This window comes from Phyllostomus hastatus, unplaced genomic scaffold (assembly GCF_019186645.2).
Source record: "Phyllostomus hastatus isolate PE091 unplaced genomic scaffold, TTU_PhHast_1.1 phas_scaffold_1066, whole genome shotgun sequence".
Lineage (NCBI taxonomy): Eukaryota > Metazoa > Chordata > Mammalia > Chiroptera > Phyllostomidae > Phyllostomus > Phyllostomus hastatus.
The window spans coordinates 21913883-21933980 of record NW_025334004.1 but is presented as its reverse complement, the minus strand read 5'-3'; the positions used below and the strand labels follow the sequence as shown (position 1 = coordinate 21933980).

Here is a 20098-nt window from a genome sequence, read left to right as displayed (position 1 = left end):
CTTGATAGAGTTTGAGGGCACCCCCCAGGCCCGTAGGGAAGCTATAGCAGACACTCAGACCCAGAAAAACAGGTTTCGGGGGTGGTTCACCTCCACGAGAGAAGCAGGAGGAAGAAAATTGGATCCATGCCCCACATTCCTCCTTTCACTACCTGCTCCTCAGAAGGAGGCTTTGCAGGTGTCTCCCGGAGACCTGGGAGAGGAAACCCTGACACGTGTCTAGGGCGCAGCGAGCTCTAGATTCACTGAGGCTGGCCAAGGAGACCTGCTCGGCCCCTCCCCACCTCCCACAGGGTCCCTGGCTAGGCAGCCCCCTCAGCTCAGCCCCCTTACCCTGTGAAGGGGGCCGCATCTCTTGGTGGTTCCAGCAAACGGGGCTTCCTGGCTCCGAGTCCTTCGTGGCACATGTAGTCCCTGCCCTGCTCCCCTCACCCCTGCCTCCTCCAGGGACAGCGTGGCCTCAGAGCACCCATGCAGGCAGAGGGCCCGGCTCGGAGCGCCCCAGGTCTGCCCTGCCCGCCCTGCCCCGAGCTAGGCCATGCCCGGCTCTCCAACCAGCTCTCCAACCAACGTGCTCGCCCGGGGACTGCACTTCCTGCTCTTTCTCTCGCAACTGAAAGTGGAAGCGTCTGGCCAGGAGGAAGAGAGCTGCGGAGTCTCCCCTGGCTGATTTTCAAACGCTGCAACCCCAGCCCCCAGGGGCTGACCCAGAAGCCGGCACACGGCTCACCCTTTCCTCCCCTGAGCACCTCAGCACAGAGACAAACACAAAGAAAAATGACAGGAGGTGTCCCCCCCCGCGCCCCGCCAGACCACTGGGGTCAGAGGAGTGGCGCTGCTCTCTGCCGGATTTGCAGAGCAGGACGGTCCAGCCAGAGGCACCCCAGCCCTCACAGAACTCCCCAGACCGCAGGGCACCCGGAGGCCGGCCCTGGCCAGTCGCGGGTGGCGCCCCCTGTCCCCAGCATACCTGCCTCGGTCCCACAAGCAGTTCTGATAAAGCCAACAAACAATCGGGTCAGGAAGGGCAGGGACAGGGATGGAAAGACCTTTCTTTTTTTTTTCCCTTTAACACATCGGCTAACCCTCTTCATACCCCGGACTTGACATCCTGCTGCTTCCCTCACAGCCCAGATGAAAACTGGACACATTTTAAATCACAGGACGAGACAAGCACATGTGCCATAAACTGTCAGACTGACCCCACATCTAACAGCTTCTGGAAAACTCCACCGTGCCCACAAGAGACCATGACAGAGGAAAAGGCAAGCAGTGTCTTAGTATGTATTATTAGAAAGTCGACTCTGAATATTCAGATCCCCTGACAGGGTCACGGGGATGAGTTGACAGGTGTCAGCACCTGTTGTAGTCCCGCTGGATTCACCCGCGGCTGTGGCCACGGACGGGCTTGGGAGCCTCCCTTCTTAGATTTAGAAGCAGAAATAGCAAGTTTTCCTGCCCCTCCTCGGCCACATTCCTCCCTCCCACCTCACTGACACCCCGAAAGTGAATGGCATTTTATCCACCCAACCTTTTCCTAGGGCTAGATTAGGATTTCCACTCTCTGCAAGAGAGGAGGCACTGAAAATCTCCAGCTAAAACATGCTGGGTGAGCTGTGCCGCCGTCTCGGAGAACATGAGTCGGCCCCGGGGCCTCACGGGAGCCCTCCTCAGACACTGGAGAAAGACAAAGTGCAGGGAGGTGAGGGCGGCCCCCTGCCAGTCCATCTTCCGGGGCCTCTCAAGGCTGGAGGAGCACTTGGCTGGGCTTGGCTTCAGCAGCTCAGCTCCCCAAGCAGAAGCTTCCTCCAGCGGAGGGCAGAGGATGGCAGAATGGGTGTCCTGTCTCAGCCACTTTAACACTGAGAGCACTTCCCTGGGTGCTGTTTTCTACTTCCAACCAGGTGAAGAGGTCAGGGCCAGGAAAAGATGAGCCTTGTTCTTCTTTTTTTCTTTTTTCTTTTCTTTTTTCTTTTCTTTTCTTTTCTTTTCTTTTCTTTTCTTTCTTCTTTCCTTTCCTATCCTTTCCTTTCCTTTTTCTTTCCTCTCCTTCCCTTCCCTTCCCTTCCCTTTTCCTTCCTTCCTTCTTTCCTTCTGAAACAAATGCTCAAGTTCAGAAGATTCTGAGTCATTCTAAAGTTCTGGCAGACTTGCATTCCTACTCAATCCTCTGTGCACATGAGTGACAATCCCAAGATATGTGAGAAGAACAGAAGGTTTGGCAATCCACAAGAATTCTGCACCATGCAGCAGCCTATAGTAACAGACTGATTAGGACTCAAACCCTTGCCACAGCATCTCAGCTGCACAGGCCAGGCCGTGTGGTTTAAGCTTAGGCTCACATCATTTATTCATGAAATGCGATACTACCTACCTCCCAGGAAGTGGTGAGCCAATGAGGTAACGCATGTTGCATACGCAGAGACCCCAGCACCTAATACAATGTCTGCTAAGGCTTCCCTTCTTCTTTCTTCCAAATGGGAGCTGTTGCCATCCGCAGCCGATGAATGCCCTTTCTAACCATAGTGACACAGAATGGAAGATGGAGGCCCATATCCTGGCTCTGTCTATAACCCTTAGAGGTCTGAAGTCTGTTTCGGTTGCATTTAGCAAAATTAATAACTTTCTCTTCCAAGTCTAATTCCTGTCAACGTTCAGGTTGCTCTGATGTCTCCACTCCTTTTCCAATGGACTTTTCTTGTGCCTCCCACATAAGTCAGCTGAGATGACTGCTCAACCAAATGTAACTTCATGTGGAAAGAGTCTTAGGCTGAGAATGGATGAGTGTCCCACTTTCCTCCCTCAACAACTCCCAACCCTGCTCTCCCACAGACACGCCAACTCTCGAGCAGGCAGAGCTGGTGCAGCTTACCGTGGAAGGATCCTCTCACTTCCTGGGTGGAGGAAGATCAGCCCTCAGAGCTGGCTGTCCTGCTTCAGCACCACTGTCAGGCACCTCTGCTTTTGTCACAGCTCAGGGATGAGGCCACACCTGAAGCCAATGCGTACTGCTCCAAGAGTGGCCACCAAGCTACTCTGGAAACTTTGAACCTGTTGCAATAGAAGTTCAAAGGTAGAATCTACCTGTTCAAACACTTGTAGTAACCTCTGACAGTGAGGAGTGTAGGATTTGGCAAAAGGTAACAACAGGAGATTGTTATGCAATGGGCTTAAGAGGAAGGGGAAAAAAAAGTCTGCAGCTAAGGAAGCTAACATTTAACAAGCAAAATCCCTTGTACAGCCCATACCCCTGGGAAAGCAAAGCGGAGACAGGGCTTGCATCTGCTTTGGGGGCAGAATCCTTGAGATTGCCACAGGAAGAGAAAGATCTAGAGAACGAGCAAGAGGGAAACAGCACTCCCTGAATTTAGAGTGAGAGGAACATGAGAAGTCACTCTACTTGTTATTCAAGCTCTAACTTTAAGGTTCGAATAAGCAGAGGCCTTCAGTCTTCTTCCAGGAGGAGCCAGTGACCCCTCCAGAGTTAGAACGTCTCTGAACAACCAAGTAAGGCAGATCACTCTAAAGTCAAGACTGAGGCATCAGCCTCCCTAGGTCGTATTTAGAAAGCAGAGCCCTGGCCCCAGGCTGCACCACCCATAGCTTAGCAAGGCCCTGGAAGGAGCAGGGCTGCCGTTGCATTACTGTTCAGCCTAGCCTATTCTCTCTTTCCATTTGGAAGGCACTAGTCTCCATCTTGATTCCGAAATCTTGAAGACTACAAGCCATCACTACGGAGCAAAAGTGGTGAGTGGAGGCGGAAGAGTCCCTGGAGATTGTTTAATCTCCATTTTACAGGTGAGGCCAATGAGGCCTTTTCCAGTGAAAGAAAGAGCTCAGACTCACACAAGCAGGGACAAGACCTGAGCCCGGGACGCAACCACTGAGTTTCCTCTGCCCCATATGGTGCTGCATCTTTGGTGAGTGTTCATGTAACTGCCAGCAGACCTTAGGCACTTGAACACTCTCTGGGTACCAGGCCAGCGGAAATTCGTGGAAACGCTGCATTAGCTTTCTTCTCAGTGTAATTGGTCAGGTGGCCAATATCAAAATTAGAAGCCAACACCACTTCCTGCTGCCTCCTGCGTGGAGGAGTGGCTACCACATTAACAAAGAGGTCTTATTAGGCCAGATTCTCATCCAGGTCTCAGGGGGATTAACTCTTTAAGGTCACTTCTCTCCACAGAGCCCCAGCCTTGGCTTGGTACCTGAAAGAAAAGGGCTTCTAAGAAGTGGCTAAAGAAGATGCAGTGCAGTGGGACCTGGGAGCATGAGTCCCCCTTTACTGGACCAATGCCCAGTTGTAGTTAAGTTGTAAACATCTTCTGATGCCACACTTGCAAGAACAAAATGCTCCAAACCAGTGGTTCCCAAACTTCAGCACCATAATCCCTTGGAGAGCTTGTTACAGCACAGATTACTGGGCCAGTGCCAGAGTTTCTGGTTCAGTGGGCCTGGGGTGAGGCTGGGGAACCAGCATTTCTAACATTGCCAGATTATATGGATGCTGCTAGTCTGGGGACCGTACCAGGAACTCATTATCAGCATCACTGCTCCAAGCGGCCACCCTACCTTCAATGGACTCAACTACTGGCATGTTAAAAGCAACAGTGCTTGGGGTAGCCTTGGCTATAGTGACCCTGGAGTTGGGAGGATAACATGACACAGAGTGGAACTCACTACCTGCATTACGCAAGATCAGCAGGCAAGCCAAGTCCCAGAATAGTGCTTTGGCAATGGCAGGAGGAATTGCTACTTGTTGTCCTACTCCTCCTTCATGTAAGGGTAAATCGAAGCTTCATGGCATCACAGGTAGACAGCCCATTAGTGGGTACAAGTGTAGGGGTGTAAGGAGCATCACCTGATCCAACAGCCTTAACTTTATTCTCTTTAAGAGAACAAAGAAGGGAGGGACGAAGCCAAGGAGAGAAACATTGGTGTGAGAGAGACACATCAATCGGTTGCCTCTCTTACATGCCTGGACTGGGGATCGAACCCGCAGCCTAAGCATGTGCCCTGACCTGAAATCAAACTGGCAACATGTTGCTTTGTGGGATGATGTGCAACCAGCTGACCCACACCAGTCAGGGTGCCTTAACTTTTCTTTTGAGGGCACCCGAGACCCCAAAAGGTGAAGTAGCTAGCTAGAGTAAGCCGTTGGTTCTTTGTGGAGGGAACCCAGAACCCTGGTCTCTAGCGCATAGCATGCTACACCATCCCTTGATAAACCACGGTTTCCTGTAGCATCTCTCTTAAAAAAGAAGTGTTAGATAGGCTTCTTGGAAACACCCTTTGGCCCTGCTGTCCTTCCAACAGCCATATTCACTTAGAATTCAATAAAAAAAGATCATTCCTTTGAGATTGGGCATCACGTAGCCCCTAAAAAGTGCAAACCTTCATTTTTTCCAGGTCATTCATAGGTCAGGTGCCCGAGGTGTTGGAGGGTCTGACCCACAGTGGCGGTTCTGATGCACTTTCACATGCTGCTCTGGTTAGTTTGTGTGCATTCCCCCCGCTTTCCTGGAGACAGAGGAACCATGCATGGCACATGCAGCCGTTCTAGAAGACCAGAGGCCCACCTTCCCGAATGTTGTAACTGAGCCAGGAAACAGCCAAGATACTTATGATAGGGGCTGACGGCCATTCAGAAGCAAAACCCAGGTTTTCTCCATTGCTGAAAGCAGGAAAGGACAGACCTCGTGAGTGAGCAAAACTGACCTAACACCACTTTGTTTATATAGCCCCTCCCAGTGTATCGAACACTTCCAGGCCATCTCTTGACAAACCTGTGAGGTGTGGGGACAATATCTCCGGTGGCTGCAGAGGCCGGGGCCCATGGCAGGGGCTGCGTTTGGCCCTCGCGCGAGACTTGCTGGGTGGTTACAATTTGTACAGATGAGGAAATGGAACCTCAGAGAAGGTTCATCCCTTTCCTGAGATCCTATAGCTTGATCACGTGGTCATAATGGTGGTGGTTGGTGGTGCCAAACATTATTTTTGTTTTTACTAAATCATTTTTTAAATTGTTATTTTTATTACAGTTGTCCCTATTTTCCCCCTTTTGTTCTCCTCTGCCCATCCCACCCCCCATTCCGACAGTAAATCCCCGCATTGTTACCCATGTCTGTGGGTCATCCGTACATGTTCTCTCTCTGGTCCTTTCCCCTTCTTTCCACTTTCAATCTGAAGCAAAACCCAGGTTTTCTCCATTTTTGAAAGTAGGAAAGGACACATGTTGTGAGTAAAATTTACGTACTCCCCTCTGGTCACTTTCAATCTGTTTCATGTTTCCATACTTGTGGTTCTATTTTGTTTGTTAGCTTATTTTGTTCATTAGATTCTTCTTACAAGTGAGATCATATAGGATTTGTCTTTCACCAACTGGCTTATTTCATTTAGCATAATATTATCCAGTTCCATCCATGTTGTTGCAAAAGGTAGGAGCTCCTTCTTTCTTTCTGCTGCATAATATTCCATTGTGTAAATGTACCAGTTTTTTGATCCACTCATTTCCTGATGGGCAATGTTAGCACTGGTGGTATAGTGGTGAACCTAGCTGCCTTCCAAACATTGTTTAAACACAGTTTCAGGTGATTTTGTAAAGCCAGGTGGTTTGTGGCTTGCCTATGAAGAACAGCTCTTCTTTAAAGAGCTTGGTTGGTTGCAAAGATTTTAGAGCAGTTTGTGTGTTGGGAGGGAGGGGGAGAGGGAGGGTAAGGTAGGGAGGATGAATAAACCGGGACACCAAATATTATTTCAGCATTTTAGTGGGTGTTTCTAAATGCCAGACAGCACTTAAAGCTAATGAAGTCCTCCTAAAGAAAAGTAGAATTTGTCCTTCTGTGCTCAGCATCTAGAGATTTATCTTAAATCCTTGCTTCCTCTGCTTTAGAATATTTCCTTAGATTTGGATTAGGGAATAATTATTCAGCAATGCCCATTGTAAGTGTTCCACATGAGGGAAAAGGAGAAGTTCAGAGATGAAAAGAAAAAAGAAACGCACAAGATGTCTGGAGTAGCTGGGGCCTGGGAACACTTAGGACAGGGGTGTCAAACTCATTCTCACCGGGGGCCACATCAGCCTCATGGTTACCTTCAAAGGGCCGAATGTAATTGTAGGACTGTATAAACGTAACTGCTCTTTAACTAGGGGCAAGGAGCTCGGCGCTGCCGCCAGGTAGAAACAAGGTGCCGGGCCGGATTTGGCCCACGGGCCTTGTGTCTGCCACCTGGGGCTTGGGAGGATTTATAAGGATATGAGGCTGATTTGACAGCCAAGCCAAGTCTTTAGAAGTCGAGCAACATGGCCCAAGAAGAAACGGAAGCAGAGTCCTAGAGGTAGAAGCTCAATCAGTGCATGCACACTTAGTAATGATGGATTGGAAGAAGGGAGGCGAGACGTCCCTCCCTGCAGTTAGCTGTATAGCAGGACAGAGGTTGTGATGGTACAAAGTGAGCATAAAGAGAGCTGTGATAGACTGACCTTTGGCTTCCTACATGGCAGAGCTGACGTTGAAGTGTACTCTTCTACTGAGATGTGAAAGGAAGGGGCGAAGTTCTTTCAGCTCTTAACAAGGATGCCATAATTGACCATTCCAATCATCAGAATTCTATACCCACCCTTTCCTCAGTTATCTAATGTTTCAAAGGGCTAATGGCACTCAAAGTACATCGTATAAGGTAGAAATCTTAGGCTGTCATACCAGCTTTCTCAGAAGGTCTTTAAGATGATCACTACGGTGGACATTACGGTGGCACTGAGCCAAGAGCTTTGTCTGCAATATCTTACTTAACCTCATAGCACCCCTGTGGAGAAATGATTGTTATTGTTTTGCAACAGAGGAAAGGTAAGAGAGGCCAGTAACTTGCTGCAGGTATGTGGATGACAGTTGGCACAGTCTCAGAGTCAGATTTTGAGTCCAGGTGGTCCTGAGTCCAGAGCCCAAGCACATATCTATGACGGTGCAGGACCCATTCCATAACCCCCTCGCAATCTTGCGCATTTATATATGCATTTCTCTCTGGAACTTTCACTGGCTTCTCAAAGAAAATTAAGAACCATTGCCCTAGAGGAAGGAGTTCCCAAGGTCAGCCACATAGACCCGATGCCAAGGGGGGAACAAGAACTACCTTTTCCCTTCTCAGAAGGGAGTCTCATCTGCTTGGATGTCCTTCCTGCCACTGAACTTCCCACACAGAGCCTTGCTTCATTCAACTGGTAGTGGGGGCAATGCACCACCCATTCAGCTTGCACCCCACCCCCCAGCTCTTCCTGCCTAGTTGCCTGCTGTCCTGTGAGTACCCACAGCTCTGTGCTGGACTCTGCTCTCAGTCCTGCACCATCGGGGTTCACAGTGCACGGGAGAAGCTGGGCCCAGAACTCAGTGCCTGTAGCAGCCCATTTTGCTCAACTCGGGTTACGGACAGCAACAGCTTGAGCACCCCAGCTCTTCAGCTCACGTGCTCATTCTTTGTGGAAAGGAAGTATTACTCAAGCACGAGCACTTGCTTGACGAGAATGGTGTTTTCACAGATTGCAATAAAACCTTCCCCAGCCCCACATACATTTCCCCTCCCTCAGCCCACACAGAGCAAACTGCCTTGAAGACTTAGATCTGTCTGTGCTTCCCAACTGACAAGCCATGGCACACCGATGGGCTAAGAGATACGGACCCCTCAGCCTCCAGAGTGGACAGGTGTGCTCATGGATAGCTTCATCTGGGGGTCTCAGGGTGCCATGTACGTACTAGTGTTCTCAGGTCGTGATGTCAACAAGGTTGGGACACAGCAACATGGGCAACCTACTCCTTTACCAGCAAGAATGTCCCAAGAGCATCGGAGAATCAGAAGTCAGCTCTAAATTCTCAGAACCTTCAACAATCCCAAGGAAACATCACCGTCTCGCAGCACGTTAGAAGGGAAGCTCAGAGTGGTGATGCAGACCCGCACCCCCCAGGACTGTATCCACTACCCTCGAGTGGCTACTGAGGAGTCGAAGTGAGGCCAGGCTACATCGAGATACATGTAAGTGTAAAACACACACCCCATTTTGGAGACTGAGGATGAAGACAATTACATAAAATCTCAATTTAAAAGACATCGATTACATGTTGAAATGATAATGTAGGATATAGTAGATAAGTAATCTTACCTGTTCCTTTTCCTTTTTTAAATGTGTCTGCTGGAAATTTCTGAGTAGTGTGGCTCACAATCTATTTTGCTTGGACAGCACTGATTTAGACCAAAGTTTCTTGGTCTTAATGCCTGTACAATATAAGTAAAAGGTGGTGTTACCCGGTGGCAGCAGCGGGCATGTTATGACTTGAGGACAGCCCTGTCTTTAACCTATTTCTCTGGGGTCTGTAGTGGGATTTGCATAGCATCCATCCACAATGGGGCGTGTGATCCTGACTGAGGCAATAGTCCCCTCATCATACAACTGCTACCACTCTTTCACTGCTCACCGAACTTGCTCAAAGAACGAGCAAGTTCAACGCCAGGCATCATTTCGTGTGCTCTACCTCTATAACTTCATCTAATCCTTGCTTGAGCTCACTGGAGTCATTACAAATGAGAAAACTGAGGTTCAGACAGTATGTAATTTGTCCAAGCCAGCTCAAGTCTCATTTCAAACCTCCACTCGCAACCACTCTACCACGCTGCTTCCTGCAGGACGGTATGGGAGAAACCTCCTGAAGGAGCACTGACACTTGGGGCTGCCTGCCAACCCCTCCCTCTCAGCACGCCTTTGAGGACATTGTCCTCTGTGTTGCAGCCTTGTTTTGGTTCCCTGGGCTCACGGCTTGGAGAGCAAGTCCGAGTGCCTGGCGAGGGAGCTGTTTGGGAAGCTTTAACATGAGCGGAGTAGAAATGACAGGAAATGGGAGGGTTCTGGTCTCTCCAGATAAAAAGCCCAGGAGGCTGGATGAGTCAGAAAGGACATCCTGCCTCCCTATAGAGAAGCCAGCCAGACCCCTAGCCTAGTGCCACATGGGTTCCTGACGGGCTCAGACAGAGAAGCCTATCATTCTCGTGGGTTAAAAGTATGTAACCAGCAGAGAAAGATGTATCAAGGCAAGGACATATTCTTTATTCTTTATAGACACTTGTGACAATAAGATGCTTTTGGAAAACTTAAAATTTTCTGAAAAGTGTCTTCGGAAGTAATTACATCACTGCCAGTCATTTCGTATCTTTGCTTACCGAGTAGCAGGAACAGGCAGTCGCCCCACCTCCCCAAGTGCTTTCGGCTTTCTGCTTTCGCCAAGGTTTTGCTCTTCTGGCTAATGCTTTATTGGAAGGTGGGGTCTTGATCTGGGAGGGAGGATCAAAGACCACAAAATAAATATTCAGATCCGAAACCTGGCATTTGGAGCAAACCAACCTGCTGAGCTTCAGGTTATTTTTGTAGCCAGAAGGAAACTGGAAAATATTGACTAGAAGCCCCAGACTGGCCAAAGCAACTGCTCAGGTGTCAAAGACATATTCCTGGTGGAAAGAGGTGAGAGAAAGAGAAAGAACGAACATCACAGGCCAGGGGAAGAGTCTCTTTCAGCAGCAAGGGACAAATACCAGGTAGCAGAAGCATATAAGAGACAGGTGGAGTCCCCAGGAAGGAGGATCTCTTCTGTCACACAAACCCACTCAGAAACAGGACCAGAGAGTCTTCATCAGCCAGCCAAGGTCAGTGCGCCGTCCCCAGCCCAGCCCTGGCCTTCTAGGAGTAGTGCGCACATGGTTACCTGAAAGGGTGGCTCTGGGATCCAAGGAAGTTGCCCTGTTACAGGCCTGAGAAATATGATCTCCTGCTTTATACAGGTTCGACCTTTGCTCCACTTTTCTATGGCTTCTCAAACATTTACTCACTAGGAGCTTCATAGTGAAGTTATCTTAGCTATTTGCAAAAGACGAGAACACAATAGGGAAGTTTGAAGTTCACACCCTGACAGGAAATAGCCACGTTTTACTTGCTCCTGTTTCTGGGATGGTCCGTACAAGGTGTGCTAGATCTTCAGGAATGCTCCCTTGAGGAACCGGTACGCAAGCTCTGGAAAGGAACTTGCCACCACCACTGAGCGTGGGGTACTTGGTTAGTTATGAAGCCGCCAGAGTGCTAGGATTTTAGGGTGAGAAGCTGGTAATGTCAGAGGCCTCTGGCCCTGCCGTTTCCCCATATCACAGGGAAGGACGAAGAGGCTCAATGACAGCCTTATTCACTCGGGAAAGCCTGAGGCTGATGCCTTTTTAAAGGAGACACCATGAGACGCAGGAGAATGCGGGTTGCCTCTCCCTTGTCTTTCCCCAGGACATTACAGGTTCATCTCACTCTTCCAGGTGGGCCAGGTACCTTTTCCTGCCTCTTACCTTTGGATGAGTGTGAACCCACACATTCTAAACCCTCACTTTTTCTCTAAACGTGGTGAGCCCACTGATTTACAAATGGAAGGGATGCGAGAGGAAAGCAGGAGAGGAGGACAGGACGGGCAGCTGGAAAAGTGCTAGAGGTTTTCTGAAAACCCCAGCACCCTGGATACAGCCCATCTTACTTGACCTTGGATTAGCTGGCCCTGTGTCTGATTTATGGCCAGGCTGGTCAGCATCGAGGAAACTGTAAATCAGGCACAAAGAACCCTCCCTCTGCAATTGTCTCTTCAGGAAGTGGAGATAGCGCAAAGTAGCTAAGAATGAAAGCACCGCCCCCACGGACACAGGGAACCAACCTCTGCACCTCTGCGGGAAGTACTTTTGTGCTACAGCATCGTTGGATGAAACAGCACTGCCTCTCCCCGCAACCACCATGCCACTGGAAACTTGTAGGCGTAAGAGTCTCCTAGAAGGAGGGAGAACTGGAAGCAAAGTGGAGGACATCATGTTCTCTCCAGCAGCCTCAGTCCCTAAAATCCCACTGAGTTGGTTTTAACTTCAGGCTGTTTCCACTCCAGCCAATAAAGCACTCGGCACAAAGTGGGTAGGCCTGTTACTACGGCAATGGTTTCCAGGTGATTCCCATTATCTGGACCATGGCATCTCTAGCTCTCGCCTTTTCTGAGGGTGATGGTAAACTGGAGGGGGCTGGACTCCACGGAGAATAGTTAGAGCCCACAGAGGAGAGCCCCGGGCCTCGAAGTGTGAGGGCCTGGGCCAGGGTGAGACAGGCGCTCCCGTCCTGAGAATCCAGACAGCGTGCGCTCGACCCCTTGCTTTCACTCCACACGTGCAAGCCTGTGGGGTTTATTTGTGATAAAAACTTGCACTTTTCTTTCTTCTTGCAGACATTAACACAAAAACAATATGAAAATTAAGATGACCAAAGAGAAGAAAAGTACTCATGATTACCATTATTCAAAAAATGCCGCTTTTAGAGTTTAGGCAGATGTAATCTTTGCTATGTAAACTGTGTGCTTTGAAAAAACAATAAAAATAGGATATCATACATGTTGTTTTATAGTGTGCTTCCTCCGTTAATTCATTGGGACAATCCTTCTCAGTATAGAAATGCACTCATTTTCAATGACTGGCTGGTCCTTAGACATAGAGATGAACTATGTGTTATTCATCCAGGCCCCTGCTGTTAGGCATAAAACTTGTGTCTAATTTTTAACTCTTAAAAAAAGCAGCGTAGCCCTGGCTGGTGTGGCTCAGTGGATTGAGTGCCAGCCTGAGAACCAAAGGGTCGCTGGTTCGATTCCCAGTCAGGGCACATGCCTGGGTTGCAGGCCAGGTCTCCAGTAGGGGGCATTCAAGAGGCAACCACACATTGATATTTCTCTCCCCGTCTTTCTCTCTCCCTCCCCCTCTATCTAAAAATAAGTAAATTACATCTTTTAAAAAAAAAAGGAAGTGCTAAAATAAGTTTAAAAAAAAGCAGTGTAGTAAAATCTTATCATATGATCTTATTTCTTTAGGATAAGTCTCCAAAACTGGAATTCCTGAGTCAAAGATCCATATATTCTTAGGTTTCTGGATACACCCTGAAAAATGACTATGGACATCTACCAGCAGTGTACGTCTGCTTGTTAAATTCTCCAGGGCCGAAACTTCATCCGTATTTTCTCATGGTTTTGCTCATGCTCACATGTAAGCATTTAGGAATACAAAAACAAAACAAAACAAAACAAAACTTATGCTTATCATGATTAATGTTAATTTGGATATATAAAGGCTGCAATCTGAGGATCCAAAGAGGGGCACACATGGTCACCTGTGTGACCTCAAAGATTTCTCAGAGAAAAGTCAGTCTGTAAACACAAAGAATCTCAGTTATCCAGAGTGGGAGTTCAAATTTTAAGATGTTTACCTATGGGTAGGGGAGAGGGCACACAGAATGTATAATAAAACATTGTTCCCAGAATCCTGGTTTTGAGGTCATGACTTAGGTGATGACACACCCATTTGGGGGAGTGCCCCTTTGCTGGATTCCTTCTAACTGTGAGGCACTGTGCTAGGTAACTATATAATTTCATAATATCTTTACAACACCCTTCTGAGAAGAACATTGTTAAACTCATTCCGAAGTTGAGAAAACTAAGGCACAGGTTTGAACTAACTTGCCCAAGGCCACATGCGTCTGGCAAGCATGTGAACACAAACAAAAAAATCTGTGGAATTCTGTCTGTGATTAGATCGAGGATATCTTTAGGCTCAGATGACGTTGCAAACTGATGCCAAGCTGTCCTAGTAGAAGAGATAGAGAATCTGAAGCTCAGCGAAGAAGAAGTTATGCTGAATTTGTTTTGGAGAAAAGCAACTCCTCCAATGCACAGGGTTTGAAATGGTCCCTTGAGATGGGCCAGAACGAGGGCTCAGGGATCCCAGTTGGGGAGCTTGCTGCCGAAGGAAGGTAAGTAGAGGGTACTTACAGCAATTGTTTTCCTCCTCTCGCTTCAGACTGTGTCAGAGCTTCTCAGATGGTCACGTACTCAGGCACATATGAGTCTGTTAACTGCAGATTCTCAGAACAAACTGAAGATTGCTTCTGAGGGTCTGGAGTGGGGCCCTGGAATCTGTGCTTTTACTTGCTGGGAGAGACTGATGTAGGTGGTTCCAAGATCAAGCTTTGGGAGTTAGTGTTCATTCATCAGAAGCCTCTCCCCAGTGTCTTCGTCCAGGGTGAGGGACAGAGACTGTGCTATTTGTGAGTGAACACTCTCACAGTCATTCACACACTTATTCTAGAAAAATTATAAGATTAGTTCAGCAGGCGATCATTATGAGTATGAAATCAACATCATTGATCATTATCATCACCGTTTCCTAGCACGGAGAAGCGGCTCCCTTTGTGCAGGCAGTGTGCTGAGGACTGGACTTGTACAACCTTGTTTAACCCTCACCATACTACTTGGGGGGAGATCCCGTTACAGTTTAACCCCCATGTATCTATCAGGAGATGATGGCATAGAGAGAGGAAGGAGCACGTCCTAGGTCACACAACTAACACGTGGTGGAGTCAGAATTCCAGCCCAGGCCACCTGCCTCCACCTGAGTGGTTCCAGATTCTTATTTAATTAGCAGAGAGGGATCCTGGGGCTGGGGGTGAGTGGGGTTACGTGCTTTGTCCAGGACCATAAAGTTTGTCAATGGTATCCCTGGGTTAATTAGCAGGGCCTTGCTGACTCCCTGCCCTAGCCTCTTTCTGCAAGACTGCTGCTTCTAGATGTGTTAGGGCAGATTCTGAAAAGAAAAGGCTCCAGCTAATTAACGGCACTGAATAGAAACCAAGCTGTGGTCCTCGGGGGACTCTGCACTGTCATCTAAGCTCCCGGCAGGAGTGGTCAGGAGGCTGAGCCCCTCTGAGTTCTGCAGTGTGCCAGATGTTAGACACCATCCACGGCTCGCAGCACAGGTGCTGAGGCCCCACTTCCATCACTGTTTGGGGGTCAGATGCCATGATGCCCACCCAATACTGGTTCTAACACTCTTTGCCAGTGTGCTGGTGACTTGGCTCGAGGCTGCTGAACTCACTGTGGGCTTCCAGGCTCCTGGGAATATCTCCCATCCACTCAGTGTGCAAAGGCTGGGTGTGGGTCTCCAGATTGCCATGGACGAGATCAACTCACAGTCAGCGGACCTCGGAAACTTCAGCTGGGAGTTCACTTACACCAACGCAACCTGCGGCGCCGAGGAGGCTCTTGCTATTTTCACCAGCCAGGTCCAGAGAGAACAGATTTCTGCCGTGTTTGGACGAGCATGCCCAGAAGCAGCAGAGGTAGACAGTCTTCTACAAACTCTGGCCGAGTTTCCATTGGAAGGGGCGGTCTTAAAGGTGTTGGCACAGATTTGAATAATCCTTTCACAAGGGCGCATTGTTAGAATAGTTGTTGTGTGGGTCTTGGGTTCCTTTTTTTTTTTTTTTTTGGAGATGTAATTAGAACAGTTAATATTCTCTTAAAAGAAAGCCTTTCAAATCAATAATTGTAAGTTCCCTCCCTAGCCGGTGGTTGTGTATTAACAAACTTATTGATCATTTGGACGTGGTGCTGTTGCAGATAGACTCATTATTCATTCTAATGTTGTCAGCTACGTGGGACAGGAAAATTGAGAAGAAAATCAATGCTTGGTACTCAATAGAAAAATATCATTTGTGTAGGTTTCCCTTTGGTGTATAATAAGTGATTCGGTGATGGTAAAAGGAAGTGGGAAAGAAGGAAGTACGGCAGACGGTAATAAGCTGGGGCAAGAAAATGAGAGAAAGCAAGGACTTGTATCTGCTTAGTTAATGGGATTAGACTCGTAGAAGTCCTTGGGTATCTCAGGCTTAGTCTAAAACAGGCTAAGCCTATTGATGCAAAGCCGAAACGGAAAGGAGCATCCCAAGTTCTCACTCACTGCACAGCGACCACTAGTGGGGGCTGTAGAGTTCAGTTCCTGTTTGAATTTGAATCTTGCTCTCCCCTGGAATTCCTCATGTGACACATCTTCTGCTGGCCACAGCCTACCCATTCTTCAATGTCAAGCTCAAATGCCAAAGAGCTTTTCTTCACCCTCCCATCCTCATTTCTGTATCTCTAATTCCCAAATCAGAAGTGATTTCTTTTTTTTAAAGATTTTATTTATTTATTTTTAGAGAGGGAAGGAAGGGAGATAGAGAGAGAGAGAGAAACATCAATGTGCAGTTGCTGGGGGTCATGGCCTGCAACCCAGGCATGTACTCTGACTGGGAATCGAACCTGCGACACTTTGGTTCATAGCCCGTGCGCAATCCACTGAGCTATACCAGCCAGGGCTAGAAGTGATGTCTTACTTTTCTAAATTCCTATGAATCTATTGTCTATACATAGTGAAGGGTATATTTAACTGTATAGCTATTTTTGTATGTCTTAGCTCCTGTAATAGGTCATAAACCCCTTTAAGAGCAGGGTCTCCAAAGTTTCTTATAAATAGTAGGCTGATAATGAAAAATGAATGAGAAATGAATAAGGAACACATTAAGAAAGATACACCAAGAGAGTGAATGGTAGCTCTGAGTGTGGGCTCCGGATTCATGTTGCCCGTATTCCAGTCCCGCTCCACTATCTGCCAGCTTTGTACCTTACACCTCTGCATCCCCGAGTTTTCATCTACCAAATGGGGTGATGACAACGCCTACCTCATAGAAACGTTGCAAAAATTGAGATAATATGTATAAGCTGTTAGCAAAGTGCTGGGCACACAGCAAGCTCTCCATGAATGCTCACTGTTATTACTCTTGTCCTGAGGTCTCGCATCCTCATGTTGGATACAAGACGTTCTCATCAATATTCCAGAAGACAGGCTCCAGCATGACCCACTGAGTCACTGAATTCAAAATTCATGCAGATTCCTCGCCATGGGGTTTGAGTGTAGCATAAACTCAATTATGAAAAGACATCCTTTTGGTTACTTTCAGGGTTATTGGTTTGCTGGCCTCTGCGTGGAACATCCCCATCTTTGACTTTGTTGGACACGCAGAGAAACTGGAGAACGACTTCTTATATGACACCTATGTGAGACTTGTGCCACCCACGCGTGAGATTGGTGATGTGCTCCAGAAAAGTCTCCAGTACCTGGGCTGGAAACACACTGGGATGTTTGGGGGTCCCTCTGGGACTTCCTCCTGGGATAGAGTGGATGAGCTACGGAGGATTGTAGAGAATGAACTCAAATCCCGTTTCACCACCACCGCCCAGGCCAAATACACCAACCACGATCCAGCCCTCCTGTGAGAGAATCTTAGGACCCTGTCAGCAACTGCCAGGAGTAAGTGGAAAAGGGTCTTCTGTTGCTTTTGTTTAAGAGAGACAAACAGGAAAAGCAGATGGGAATTCTTCATTTTGCTATGGATGTATAAAGCAGATGGAAATTGGCAGCTCAGAGGATGCAAAAATTAGTGATACATAAAAAGTTTTTCTTTTTGGTTGACATCACCACCACCATCAACATATATTTTTAATCTAAAGTAAGATCCCATAGGTCATAGTGTTATGATTTATTGAATACACTCTGAAAGCATCTTCCAGGTGCGCTGAGTCCTGGGCCTGGGCTGTCATTCAGGGCATGGGCTCTGGAGACACATAGCCTAGGTGTCAAACCGGCCTCTAATGCTTGTTAGCTGGGTACTCCTGGACAAATACCTTGACCTCTCTGTGCCTCAGATAGCTCATCTGGAAAATGAAGGTAGTCATCTGCCTACCTCACAGAAACATGGGGATTGCATGAGGCCCTGCCTGTAAAGTCTTAAGTACCGTGTCTGGACATAGTAATTGGCCAACGTAGGACAGCAGTTTGTTTTGTTGTAGTACTTATAAGGCTCTGTTTTCTAGCCTGAATTAGTAACTGACTCATTTCCGTTGTTCAATAAACTAAGCCTTTCTGGCCTTGGCACTTTGAGACTCTCTGATCCTTGGCCTGGAGCGTAACCTGCAACCCCATTGCACCCCATAATTCACTGGTTATAGTGCCTGTCTGTCTCAGTTCCTCGAGAGCAGGTGCCCTCTGTCTTGCTCATCGCTGTATCCTGTGCTTAATCAGCACAGGGCTTGGCACGTGGACAGAACTCAGATAAATAGATTATCACTTACCTCATTTAAAGAACGTCACTATTTCACTTGCGTGTCCTCACAATGCACACTGACACATTCGAAGGGAAGAAAAGCACCGTGGCCCACGCCTTCCCCGCCCCCCCTCCCCATCTCAACTCAAAAAGTCTTCATGCTCCTGGCTCTAGGTCCTCCTTTAACTCCTCCTAACTGTGTGGCTGATGATGAGCAAGCCAGATCTGTTGTTCTGAGCCAATGAAACAGAGAAACCAGAACACAGAGGTGGTCTTAACCTTTTCTGGCTGGGTCTGGGGAGACAGCTGCAGTGAGAACTTGAGTTCTGCAGAGCAAATCTGCCAGTCGGTACACTGCTGGTGGTACTTACTGTCTGGGGATAGTTTCGGCATTCTCCTTTCCTAAAGCAGCCTCTGGGAAAGAAAAAGTCCATGTCTCATTTGGAGCAGTTTCAGGCTGGACTTTAAGGAGTACGTGCCTGTGTGCACGTGATCATGTGTGCTTGACTGTTTTTTTTTTTTCTTATTGTATAGTAATCATCCTAATCTGCAGCTCAGAGGATTCGAACGTCATTCTGCTGGCTGCGGAGAACCTGGGACTCTATGCTGGAGGGTTCGTTTTCATGGTGCTGCAGCAGTGGCAGGTGAGTGTCGGTGACCCCCACGTGGCTCCTGCAGCAGGAGCTAAGAAGTGTGGAGCCGTTGCTAAGTACCAGATGAAGTGGCTCACTGAAGACTCGCCACGGCCCTAAGTGTGTTCCTCTTAAAGCTGGGAGACTGGGGCTGAGCTGGGAGAACGTGCCCAGAGTCCTTTTGCCCAGTGAGTGAGCGTTTGGGCTAGGCCTTGAACCCGGATGCTGACTCTTGGTAGTCTGTCAGCAAATGCCAGTGAGGGGGGACTGTTACTCTTATCATGTACCTGAGCCCTCCCCAAAGGACACTCAGACACATGTGGCACTTCCTCCCGGTTTCTCTGCTGGAGTCCTAACAGAGGCCTGGGGAGACCAACGTGCTGGTCCGATGAGGCCACTCTTGGGTGATGGGGTTCTTTTGGTCATGATCGGAATGGTCAAATGTACCACGTGCCTACCCTGAGGAATGAGTTACACATTTTATCTGCGCTGCTTCACTTAATATTCCCATGAGCCTCATAAGGTAGATCTTATCAGTAGTCCAATGTATAGATAGAAAAATTGAGGCTTAGATGCACAAGGTAACTTCTCCCAGATCTCAGGGCTCCTGAGGGCATAGCTGCTCTTCCAAACCACGTCTTTTGGACTCTGGGGCAGAGCCTGCACCCCAGTAGCTCTGGCTGATGGATTAGGTACTGGGTGCCAGGCCCTACCGTGAACGCTTGATACGCTAAAATTCACGTCAGCTCATACCACCCTGTGGGAGATTTTTTTATTTTCCCTGTGTTGCAGATGAGGAAACTGGGGCTCTGAGAGAGAAAATAACCTGCCCAAGGTCGCATGACTCGTGGGAGGGAGAGCTGGTATTCAAACCCCAGGAGGACTGCTCTCAGAGTCTGTACGTTTAAACACTGCTTTACACTAGCAGGCTCCTGGGAAAAGCCACTTGCATTTAGATGTGGAAACACTGTGTAAGTTTTCCAGCAGTTTTCTTTCTAAAATGAGCTTCTTTTCAATGTTTCTAAGAAGCTGAAATGAGGCAAGAGGGAGTAAAAGGTGTATAACAATGTTCCAGATTTCTTTTACCTTTTTAATTTTATCTTTCAATTACAGTTGACATTTAATAATATTTTATATTAGTTCAAGCGAACAGCATAAAGGGTAGACAATTATATGATTCATGAAGCGATGCCCCTGGTAGTTCTAGTACCCACCTGGCCCCACACCACACATAGTTATTACACCACTATTGGCTATGCTCTCTGTGCTGTACTTTACATCCCTGTGACTGTTTTGTAACCACCAATTTGTACTTAGTCCCTTCACTCTTCTCACCCAGCCCTCCAACACTCCTCCCCTCTGACAACCATCAGTCTGTTTTCTGTAACTACGAGTCTCTTTATTGTTTCGTTTGTTAGTTTATTTTGTTCCTGTAGACTCCATGTGGAAGTGAAATCAT

The 20098-nt window shown here is 48.0% G+C and overlaps 2 protein-coding genes across 3 annotated transcripts in view; one reads left to right on the top strand and one right to left on the bottom strand.

The window, feature by feature from the left end:
• The window catches only part of ACSL5 (acyl-CoA synthetase long chain family member 5), a 42105-nt gene extending 39078 nt beyond the window's left edge, over positions 1 to 3027 (bottom strand). Inside the window, exon 1 of one of the 2 annotated variants that reach the window (XM_045854006.1) lies at positions 2873 to 3027. Coding sequence is in view for 1 of the 2 variants with exons in the window: in XM_045854005.1 (XP_045709961.1) it covers positions 334 to 352 (19 nt within the window). In the remaining variant the exon portion in view is untranslated. Of the gene's footprint in view, positions 1 to 333; positions 748 to 2872 lie in introns of those variants that run through there. The other variant, XM_045854005.1, reaches the window with a different exon arrangement.
• Positions 3028 to 12020: 8993 nt separating this feature from the next.
• The window catches only part of LOC123829044 (guanylate cyclase 2G-like), a 47555-nt gene continuing 39477 nt past the window's right edge, over positions 12021 to 20098 (top strand). The window contains 4 exon segments of the mRNA XM_045854522.1: positions 12021 to 12057; positions 14712 to 15204; positions 16865 to 17214; positions 18542 to 18651. Of these exon segments, the coding sequence (XP_045710478.1) occupies positions 12021 to 12057; positions 14712 to 15204; positions 16865 to 17214; positions 18542 to 18651 (990 nt within the window).